At 40.6% G+C, this 11,595-nt stretch overlaps 1 protein-coding gene across 2 annotated transcripts in view; it reads left to right on the forward strand.

Moving 5' to 3' along the window:
• Positions 1–6,550, forward strand: part of AZIN1 (antizyme inhibitor 1) — a 58,851-nt gene extending 52,301 nt beyond the window's left edge. For both annotated transcript variants that reach the window (XM_084620438.1, XM_084620439.1), the window contains exons 11-12: positions 4,373–4,587; positions 5,237–6,550. In XM_084620438.1, the coding sequence (XP_084476564.1) occupies positions 4,373–4,587; positions 5,237–5,348 (327 nt within the window). In that variant the 3' untranslated portion in view covers positions 5,349–6,550. The remainder of the gene's footprint in view (positions 1–4,372; positions 4,588–5,236) is intronic.
• The last annotated feature ends 5,045 nt before the right edge of the window (positions 6,551–11,595 follow it).

Genomic DNA, 11,595 nt, shown 5'->3' on the forward strand with positions numbered 1-11,595 from the left:
CTTCCCCATTTTGTGATGCCCAGTGCAGCAGTCTGGGAGCTGACCTTGTTAGTGAAAACAGAGGCAAAAAAAGCATTGAGTACATTAGCTTTTTCCACATCCTCTGTCACTAGGTTGCCTCCCTCATTCAGTAAGGGGCCCACACTTTCCTTGGCTTTCTTCTTGTTGCCAACATACGTGAAGAAACCCTTCTTGTTACTCTTAACATCTCTGGCTAGCTGCAGCTCCAGGTGCGATTTGGCCCTCCTGATATCATTTCTACATGCCCGAGCAATATTTTTATACTCTTCCCTGGTCATATGTCCAACCTTCCACTTCTTGTAAGCTTCTTTTTTATGTTTAAGATCCGCTAGGATTTCACCATTAAGCCAAGCTGGTCGCCTGCCATATTTACTATTCTTTCGACTCATCGGGATGGTTTGTCCCTGTAACCTCAACAGGGATTCCTTGAAATACAGCCAGCTCTCCTGGACTCCTTTCCCCTTCAAGTTGGTCCCCCAGGGGATCCTGGCCATTTGTTCCCTGAGGGAGTCGAAGTCTCCTTTGACTTCCTTCCACTTGTAGGTCACCACAATACAGGAAGAACTCAGTTTTTTTTCTTTTGAGGAGTAATCAGAAACCATTCTCAGGAGTATTTGGTGGGGACTCTGTATGCCTCCAGATAAGCCCCTGCAAAAGGAAACATGGGGATTGTGAGGAAAGGGGAATTAGTTCATCCACAAGCAAATTTGTGATAATTTGTACTCCCAATGTTGATTCAGTCCTCATGTTAAAGAAACAGATGATCTTTATTTAAAAGAATATAATTTAAAAACCAAAACAACCCCTGAGCCAGCTCAGCAGTCTTTTGTGCCTCCACATATCGGACTAGAACCAGACATACATGGCCAGACTACCTCTTGCCCATTGTATCATTAAGAACCTTCAGGCCAGCAGCCTTGTTGAGAAAGATTTCCTTAGCCGTCCCTCATCAAAACAGCCTGAGATTTACAGTAAGAGCAATAAGCTCAGCTTAGTCACAGCACCAGCTCTGCCTGAGGCTGTGGAAGTCCAATCCTCAGGCCAAGTAGGTACTGGTTACTGCTGAGTAGCACAGGGGGCACACACTTTAGTGACTATAAACAAACCTGCCTTGGAAACCTGCTTACATAAAATAATTTTAAAATATATTAATCATCTAAGGAGCTCTGATAACTCAAAAGGAGAAAGACTCTTCTATGGGTCTTGGCACTCTTTGATCCAGCTGAGACTTAGAGGAGGGTGTAATGATGCTGGTTCTGGTGGGACCCAACTGAGAGTGCCAGTTCAGGATAAATTGCTTAAAGCAGGGCAGTTACAGCCCAATACTGGGGTTTTTCCACCTCTAAGGCAAACCAAACCAGCCAGCCAGAGAGGACTTCGGTTTTATCCCACTGGCTAACCACAAGTCACACAAGCAATTCCCTTAGACACTCCAGTTTCCCAGAATCACCACCAGTGCCACTATTTATGGGGATAAATGGTTATAAAAACCAATACCCCAGTAAAAGGAAAAAGGTTCTCCCGATCCCAAAGGACCAAGCCCCAGACCCAGGTCAATATACAAATCAGACCTTACTCACAAATCACGCTGTTGCCAATCCTTTAGAATCTAAAGTCTAAAGATTTATTCATAAAAGGAAAAAAGATATAGATGAGAGCAAGAATTGGTTAAATGGAATCCATTACATACAGTAATGGCAAAGTTCTTAATTCAGGCTTGTAGCAGTGATGGAATAAACTGCAAGTTCAAATCAAGTCTCTGGAGTACATCCACATCTAGGATGGGTCATCAGTTCTTTGTGTAGAGCTTCCATTTGTAGCAAAGTCCCTCCAGAGGTAAGAAGCAGGATTGAAGACAAGGTGGAGGAGCTGCAGTAGCTTTTTATAGTCTCTTGCCATGTGGTCTCTGCTTTCTTTGTACCAAAGACAAGCTGTCCATCACATGGCATGGAAAAACCTCAGAGTTCTGGTCATAGTCATGTCCCTGCATACCTTGCTGAGTTACAAGGTGTATCTGCCTTCTTTCAATGTGTCGGTTGTATAGCTGATGGTCCTTAATAGACCATCAAGCAGGCTAGGCAGAGCTGACACCAACTTGTTTGGGGTGTCACCCAGAAGCATAGCATAAGTTTGAAATACAGACAGTATAGAGCCAATATTCATAACTTCAACTCTAAAGTCACAAGATGGAGACCAAGTTCTACCACTGCACCAAATTTTCATCATTAATTGATGTGAACACCTATCTACATGTTATGCAATCGTGCTGGAGGAGATACCAGCATCATGTGCAACAGACTACATTACCCATATACCCTTTATTCTGTGGCCTACCTGCCTTTCTCAGGCTGTCCTCCAAGGTGCTAGTTAACATTGTTTCTCCACAAGCAGAACAGGGTTCTTGTATACATGTGCTAAGATGACTTGCTCATCAGAGCACTGTTCCTGGAAAATGCCCACACAAAAGGGATACCATACAATTCATATTCTTTCCTGGAACAACCTAGTTTGTCAGTATCACAAACATCTAAATGAGATCATATTGGCACTGTTACTATCAACCTCCACTCCAAGCCAGTGGTCAGGAGGCACAGTGTCCTCTGTTCTCCAGTCACATCTGTCAGGGCTCTGTTGTCTTGGATAAGAACAGGGGTCTCTAGGAACAACATACTGTTGTAAGACTCCACATGGTTTTTCTCCATACATTTCTTGGGCATGTAGGACTGTCTTTTTTGTGCCATTGCCAGGGGTACTTGGAAGAGAGGGTATGTTGCAATGAGAGGATTGGTGGAGATAATCTATAGCAGCTTCAAAAGCAGGAAACCTCATTCAGGGAACAAATTGCATCCAAAGTTAATGCAAGAACAGACTTCTAACACAGTATCAAGGGGATCAAAATAATTAGGCCTTAAGAGCAGTCCTGATCAGCCAAGATGTAGCAGTGATCCCTTACAACACTTCAGCAATAGCTTTAAACAAGGACAGAGGTACCAGGCCCTCAACCTGGATGAGCATCTAATCTTCGCTGTTCCTGGCTGCATATTTTGAAAAGAGCAAAAAAAAATCTTCTGTATATTCAAGCACTACATATAGAATAAATAAATATAGGAGGTGGTTAAAGTAAAGGAAAAATCCAGAAGAGCAGAGTCTACAGCCTAAGGTCTTTGAGTGCAGAGTCAGCCCTGAGTCACCTGTGTGTCAATGGACATATCTGTAGCCAGAACCCAGCAAAGATGAGTCTCTTTTCTGATGAAGAAAATAATAGGCTGCAGGCATGATTATGCACCTTTCTTCCAGGGCCAAAAGCCTGACTTTCTTTTTCTGATCACAGTATTCTCCAGGATCTCCAGGACAAACGAACAAGGCAGAAGTGAGCCATGATGGCCTCCATGCTGTCAAGGGAAATTCTAGGTCTCATGTAGAATTCAGGTGTCCACCACCACTCAGCTATGTCTCCTCTACAAAAAGAATCTGCTCCCAAGGACAAAATTTTGTACCCAAGTCCAGAAAATCAAATCTTAACTACATTATGTGAGAGGTATAATTAAAATAGGATAGTCAGATGTGTTAACACTTCTTTAGCCTTGAAAAAGTATTTTTACAAACAGGACATCTTCAAGGGCTTGGTCTGTGTGTGTCATGTTACATTATTGGCCTGCATGGAACAGGCAAAGCATGCCCCCCACCAAAAAAGCTGGTGCTCATTCATTCAGAGCCACTCATCTCATTCTTCCTGTTTTCCCTTCACGGAAATGCACTGCTTTTAGACACCCTGTTGTAATGGCTCTGTGGACTTTCCCTGTGAAAAAGAATAGGGAAACCTACCATATCTTTTCTCAAAAATTTTCTTTCTTCCAGTCATAAAAGTCCACAGATCCAACTCAGTACAAGGATTGTGGTCTGAGGAAGGCTTAAACCATCACACTAGCCTCCATTTTCTTTGGGGACACAATATATATTTCTTTGGGGTGAAATTTGAAGTTAGGGACATAATAATATAATTGGAGTGGAATTTCAAGTTACTCTGCAGCGGAAAATGTTTATGAATCTTGTCTGTTAACCTGTGAATTAACCTTTAAAGGACTTTGCACTACAAAACAGCTTTGGAAGTATTCCGAACTGGCTAGGTCTTTAGGGGTATGGCCTCTCCCAGACTGCCTGATTGACAAGTCTTTTCTGCCCCAAGAAGCTGCAAGCAGGCGTGAGACCCATTGTAATGGATCTGTGGACTTTTTTCCTAGAAGAAAGGAATTTTTCAGATGACTTAATATCAATGTTCTTTTTCTAATGCGTCTATAAAACTTCCTTTTGCCTTAAACTAAAGCCTGACTTGACTGGATTGTTTTTGTAGAAATACAAGGAAGATGAGCCTCTGTTTGCCAGCAGCCTTTGGGGTCCATCCTGTGATGAGCTTGATCAAATTGTGGAAAACTGTCTTCTTCCTGAGTTGAGTGTCGGAGACTGGCTGATCTTTGATAATATGGGTTCTGGTACCTTGGGTCAACAGTCTGCCTTTAATGATTTTCAGAGACCACCAATTTACTACATGATGTCTTTCAATGACTGGTAAGATGATGTTTTCAATATTTGCTGTGGTAGTTGCACTCAGCCTTTTTCCCCCCTGAAAACATTTAGTCATAATCTTACAGTTGGATGCATGGTGATTGATATAGGAAGATTTATTTTTTAAAAAAAATCAACTTAGACAATTAGTTCATGTTTCTTTTTTAAAATACTACCACACTGTTTCACCTTTCAAACAGGACTACATTAACATGAACTAGGTATTCTCACCAATAGTGTCCATGCAGGACAGTTAGAGCACAATGGTTTGGAGTGCTCTGCAATTCACAATCCCATAGTCTACCCTGTGGTGTGGTGTAGACAAGTCTTTCATTTAAGACAATGGTAGAATGCATACAATTGTAGGTATTGCTTTGCTGGCTGATGAGTCTCTGTGCAGCTGTCCAATGTGTTAAAAGGAAGTGTTGTGATAAGCACAGCCTATATAACATATATTCACCAGTAAATACCGTAATGCACGTATTACTAAGGTGGAAAAGGTTAACTTAATCTTTAAGTCTGCCAAATCATTTTTTTGTTTAGACTGAATACTGAACTTAATGCTGGTTTCCAATGTTAAGCCGCCATGAGAACTTTAAAACTCTCAGGTCTATGCTTCCTGAACATACCTCTGTTATACTTTCTGCTGTAGGTATGAGATGCAAGATGCTGGAATTACTTCAGACACATTGATGAAGAACTTCTTCTTTGTGCCTTCTTGCATTCAGCTGAGCCCAGAAGACAGCTTTTCCACTGCAGCTTAAACAGGCAGTAACGCTTCATGTAGACTTGCAGTTGCAAGCCTGTAGTTTGTCTGGTCAACATTCCACTGTGGAATTAAAATGGAACAATCTTGAATTCAACTCATTCTCTTCAAAACTTGAAAATTAGTAATAGCTAATTGGGACCAGGCAAAACCAGCTACAACTACAATTCACTGGGGTGGGAGGGTTAGATAATAGTGTGCAGATTTAAACTTGCCAGTTTGTTCAACCCCTGAGCGTTTAAATAAAATATGCAACAAAATGGATGACTTAGTCGAGATGGAAACCCATCACTTGGGTTCTCAGTTAAACAGTTTACATACAAGTACACAGTTTTTATACTAAGGATTCCTGTTAGAAAGTCTTGTAAAGTTATTGTCTTTCACCCAGATATATCAAATGTCAGTGGGAGACTAGTGTGACTTCATTAGAGATGTTCAGTGTATTTAGTGTGTAAATTTGTGCTTTGAACTGTAGTTCAATAAATGTAAAATTGCATCATAGTATTTGTTGTATTTGACCCTTGACGTAACCCATGTATGATTGCAATAAAACTTTGTGTAGATTTTTTTTTTCAGGCTCTCTTTGTGAGAGGGACTAGATAGCAGTGAAATGGATATGTAGATGATTGTTTTGAAAAGATTTTTTTTTTCTTCCAGCCTATTATTTCAGGTTTAGGTTGGCAGAACATTAAATGATGAATAATTAATTTAAGTAAATTAAGTTTGGTGAGCTCGTGTGAGGGGAAGTTCAGATGATAAGTTCCTGGCAAGCTGAAATGCAGTTTGTGGTGTTGCTTCAACATAAACTAAATTATATTAACATTTCTAACACCAAAAATATCAAACATTCAAGGCAACAGTAGTGAATAGCAGTACCTAGGAGAGAGGTAGCTGTAGCTAGAATGCATGTAGTACCCATGTAGAAATATGAATTACAGCTGTACTGAATGTTAAATAGAAATGTCAGTTCCCTTTTTTGAACTAGCTTTATAGAAAACCTTCAACTAGTCCTGTACAGCATTGTCTTTGTAATAGAAGGGCTACATGTCTTCAGAAACCTTGATGCTCTTTTGCACTGTACTTTGTGTATTTAAATAACAGCAAAGCACACCAACTATATATGCCAACTAATCTTAATAACTGAAGCTGTTCAGTGGAATTACTTGTTCTGTTATTAAAGTCTCTTGATTCTTTTCTCCAGTCCTCCACTTGCTTTTTCATTTTAACTTATTTTTCTTGCTAACCTGAAACTGTTAGGAGTCAGGATTTTTAAATACTCATGGCTATTGTGCTAAATCCTGGATCTCTGAATCAAAAGCATTAATTAGAAAATGGAGATGATTTTTTAGCTCCTTACCTGGGGGTGTGAAATTTCCACCTTACATGTACAAATGCATTTGTACATTAGTGCCAACTGGCAGGAAACCCAAGTTTGCAGTTCAGAAAGGCTAAGAATACATAATATTGTATATCTTTAAAGGTGGAAAGAAGGTGAGTTTATCATGGAATGATCCTTTCACCTTGGACTTCCAGCACCAAGGGCTTGCCTACACACAGTTTTATACCTGTATCTACAATCACAATAGGGAATTGTACCATGTTGTTTCTCAATTGATAGAATGGTGCAGGCCAGTCCTAAGGGAAGCACTAAGGCCCAAAACCTCAGAAGTATTTAGGTATCTAAGTACCATTGAAATCAGTGGCTGTTAAGTGCTTAAATACCTTTGCACCTCTGGGCTTAACTGTCTTGTGCTTTTTGAGTTAATGAATTGTTCCTGTCTGTTGAAGGGACAGGTTGAAGATGGTCATGTTTTATAATAATTATTTATGGGGGTTAATACTTTGGGAGTTAGTTTCGTCTGGAAAATCTAGCCATCAGCCCAAATTTCTCTAGGTTTGAAAGAGTCCATGTACTCTAGTCCTCCAGTGGCAGGTTTGGTTGAAATCCTAAACAAATACAAAACATCACCTAGGGTTATCTGAGATCATGTTGCAGGATTCTGCTGTGGAGCTTTAAAGAGAATTGTTTTATGTTAAACTTACAGCTCAGTTGCAAATAATTCCATTGTAAATAATATGGTGGTCAGTTCAGACATACCTATTGTATATGAAGACAGTTTGCCATAAAAAAGTTTGAACCCAGTATGTATTTCAATTTGATGCTAAAAATTGTTACCATCATTTGTTTACAATATTGTAATCTCAGTTCAGAAGTTAAAATATAAACCTGAATGATTTCTATATAGTAATTGAACTGTAATGTAGCTTTGTCATGCTGAATACACATCTACAACTTCTCGCTCAGAAAACTACTCTTGTGGACCTTGGTATGAATACAGTGGGGATTTTAAACCATTAATTTCCATGATGTTAATATCTAAGTGCTGTTTCCAGTACACTGGAATAATCATGTATATCCCAAACAGGCTCAGTGTTACACCATACCTATGTTCACAAAACTATTAATACTTCTTCTGAAGTACTACATCAATACATTTGACAATTTGTATATATGTTTTGGCATTTCCCAAGCGTTCATCACCACCCTTTAATTAGGCACCACAACTTGAGGCAATGGTCCCTCTTTATTTGGTATAACCAAACTACTCAAGCTCTGTCAGTTATCTTTCAGTAGGGAAAGACACTTTGCAGCTGCTTCTGCTCTATCCAAGCAACCAGTCACATAAATGTGATTTAGTAAATCCATTGCTGCTACCCAGTCAACCTAAATATAAAATTTACCTTGAGCTGAGGGTTGTCACCTAGCTAAGGTGAGTCCTGTGTCAGAGGTGGGTAAATTCCATTCCCCATCTCATTACTTTTAATGAAAACACTCCCCCACATTACAGGGAACACCAAAGAGATTTAATACTCTTAATGGGCTGTACATGAGACTTGATCCAGGCTTGAGAGAACAGGGAAAGTTATGAAAAACCATTTCATTGTATATTTAGGAAAACAAACTAGATTTAATTACTGTCCCTACTTCCCTCAGAAGATACCTGCTAAATAAATTGCTAGAATTTGATAGACTAGGGCGTGCTAGTCTAAAACTTAATCTTGCATTTTGGTTTGCTATTGATTCCCTGTAATTAGGCACAGGCCTAGGCACCAACTCTGAGAGGCATATGATGAGGTTGTGACATCTCAGCTTTCATTAAAACAAAAATATGAAAATGTAAACTGAGCATAGTTAGAGAGAGGTCTGCCTGAGTTTGTAGAGTCAAACAGCAGTGCTGAGACATGAGGTGCCTTGGCTATAAAGACCAAGATCCACTGCTGCTTTAGTAGGCCCTACCAACAGCACCCTAGCATGGACCTCGGTGTGTGGCAGTAGGGGAATGTAAGAGGCTCCCCCTCACCAGTTCTTAAGATAAATAGTTGTAAGGCCCCAGTACTTATCCTAGAAGATATGGTCACCCCTGCAAGGGAGATGGGACCCACAAGTGGTAGACCCTGACTTTTGTTGCTCAGGGAGTAGACAAGGGTACCTGCTGCCACCTCTCTGGGAAGGAAGGTAGGCCCACAGCCACTTCAGGTGCTGGGCAGGGTGGGGGGCAGGCTATGGCATGCCAGTGGCCTTTGATAGTCTTAATCCATTCCTGCCTGTGAACAACCAAGGCTTTAAGTATTCAGCCCTTCAGTTCACACAAAGAATAGCCTAAACTCATTGTTTTAGATCATCTCCTTTCCTACCTGACGCCAACTAGAATCTGCATCCTGAGAGTTTCCATGGTAAAATGCAAATAGCCATAAACACATCTTTTATTAAAACCATTCTTAAGAAGATGGGGAAGCTATAGATGGTGGTCATGCAGGCATACCCTTTACTACTGCAGTGTTGCCTCCCTCTGCCCCCAAATCTCCTGGAGAGAAGCGATATGGATCGGCTTTTTATTTTTAAGTAAGTTTTTAGACCTCATGATTGCAGAGAAAAGCATGGAAACGTGAACTGGAATGCATGCTGCAGGCTCAGAATAAGAAGGCAAGTAAACCCCCCCTATTTTTAAAAAAAAATTTTTTTAAATTAATCTGACTCATGATCTTTGAATGGTTGAGATTGGCAATACTGCTACCCCATAAGGGAATTTGTGTTTGGATCCTAGTACAGCTACCCTGTAGCTTCTTTGTATAATACAATAGTATTGGATCCTCCAGTGGAAGAATGGCTGGCATGACAAAATTACCTGTGGCAAAAGAGCCTCTGAAGAAGAGGAGGGTTTGACTGTTGTAAAACTAGCTGCCGTGGAAATGGTCACAGGCTGAGTAGAATATAGAACCCAATATTAAACAATACTGTAACCTTCAAGCTAAACAAAGCCACCTTTTCACATTACATTTTAATCTCCTTGCCTCTGTATAGTCTAATTTGAATTAGGTGTTTTAATAGGATTACCCAGCAAATTGCTGTAGAACAAAGCCAATTGTGCTTGACAGTATGAGCTAGCTGCCAGAAGGGAAACTTGCTGTAAGACAGTAACAGCACTAACAGATTAATTTCTGTTCTGTCCCGAGTGCTCCTATTTGTCAGATTAAGACAGAGCAATGCGGTTATTACAAAAATAGTCATTTTTCTCTGAAGTCAAGTTGGTTGTTATTCCTTGGCTGCCTCTGAATGTAACAATCTCTATACTGACATTCTCTTGATTGCTATACTGCAGCCATTCCAAAGTCTGGAAATTGACACTGTCTTCTGTTTTTTGTTTTGTTTTGTTTTTAATTTAAAGCTTACATTGTTGAAGGGCTGATTAGGTCCTATTTTCGTCAACCTTGAGATTTAGAATGAGAAGACATTTCCTATCCTATAAAAGTTTAAGTTTACTGTACATCATCCTCCCACTGAGGTTACTTGCCCTCAAGCTGTTTGTAGCTAATCGACTCCCAACAAGGCCCTCAATTCTACTGAGGGCATGAATAGCTATGATGCAGAAAACGTGCACTGAGGTCTGAAAATGTGTGTTTCTAGCAGGATCCCACATAGATCAGTTCTTGGCCCTATGCTGTAACATTTCTGTCAGTGGCCTGAAAGAAAACAAAATCACTGAGAAAGTTTGCAGATTACACAAAAATTGGGGGAAGTGGTAAATAATGAAGAGGACTGGTCACTAATACAGAGTGATCTAGATCACTTAGTTATATTAAAATAGTAAACTGAGTGCAAGCAAACAATATGTAAGTGTAAATGGATACCTTTAGGAACAAAATGTAAACCATACTTGCATAGGAAACAGTGACTTTGAAAAAGATTTAGGCATTGGGGTTGATCATCAGGTGAACATGAGCTCACTGTGCAATCCCGTGACCCAAAGGGCTAATGCAATCCTTGGATGCATAAACTGAAATCTTGAGTAGGAGCAGAGAGGATAGTTTACCTCTGAATTTGACATGAGTACAACCACTGCTAAAATACTGGGTTCTGGTGTCCACAATTCAAGAACGGTTGGGGGGGTGGGGATTGACAGAGTTCAGAGAAGAGCCATGAGAATGATTAAAGGATTAGAAAACATGCTTTATAGTGACAAACTCAAGGAGCTCAAACTATTTAACATTAGAAAAAGATGAAGGGGTGACTTGATTACTTCTGCAGGTACATATGAGAGGAACGAATGTAATAAAATCTTCAATCTAGCAAGAAGCTAGATAAATTCAGACTAGAAATAAGGCATATTTTTAACAGGGAGGGTAATTAATAATTGGAACAATTTACCACGTCATGATGGATTCTCAGTCACAGGCCATTTTTCAATCCAGATTATGTGTTTTTCTAAAAGATATGATCTAGGAATTATTTTGGGGAAGTTCTATGACCTATGTTGTACAGGAGGTCAGCTCACAATGGTGCCTTCTTCCTTGGAACTTACGAATCTGTGTCTGGTCAGAAGATAAAGCCCTATCCTATTAGACTCATACATAGATAACTGGCCGTATCTGTGTGACCTGGGGGCTTTGTTATTGCAACTCATGCCTAGGAAAGAAGCCATAAACCAGGGGTCTCAAACACACATCCCGCGGGGTTCTTTTGTGTGGCCTGCCAAGCTCCCTGTGCCCTCCATATCCCCCCACAACTCTCTGCCTATCTCTAGGCCAGGGGTGGGCAAACTACAGCCCGCGGGCCAAATCCAGGCATGGGATCGCCCCCCCATGGTGCGCAGAACCATGTCCCTGCAGCCCTGGGGGGGGGGGGGGACGGGACAGGACGACACACAGATGACTCCATGCATTGCTCTCTCTCTTCCAGGCGCCGC

The sequence above is a fragment of the Lepidochelys olivacea genome (assembly GCF_965140295.1).
Source record: "Lepidochelys olivacea isolate rLepOli2 genome assembly, chromosome: 2".
Lineage (NCBI taxonomy): Eukaryota > Metazoa > Chordata > Testudines > Cheloniidae > Lepidochelys > Lepidochelys olivacea.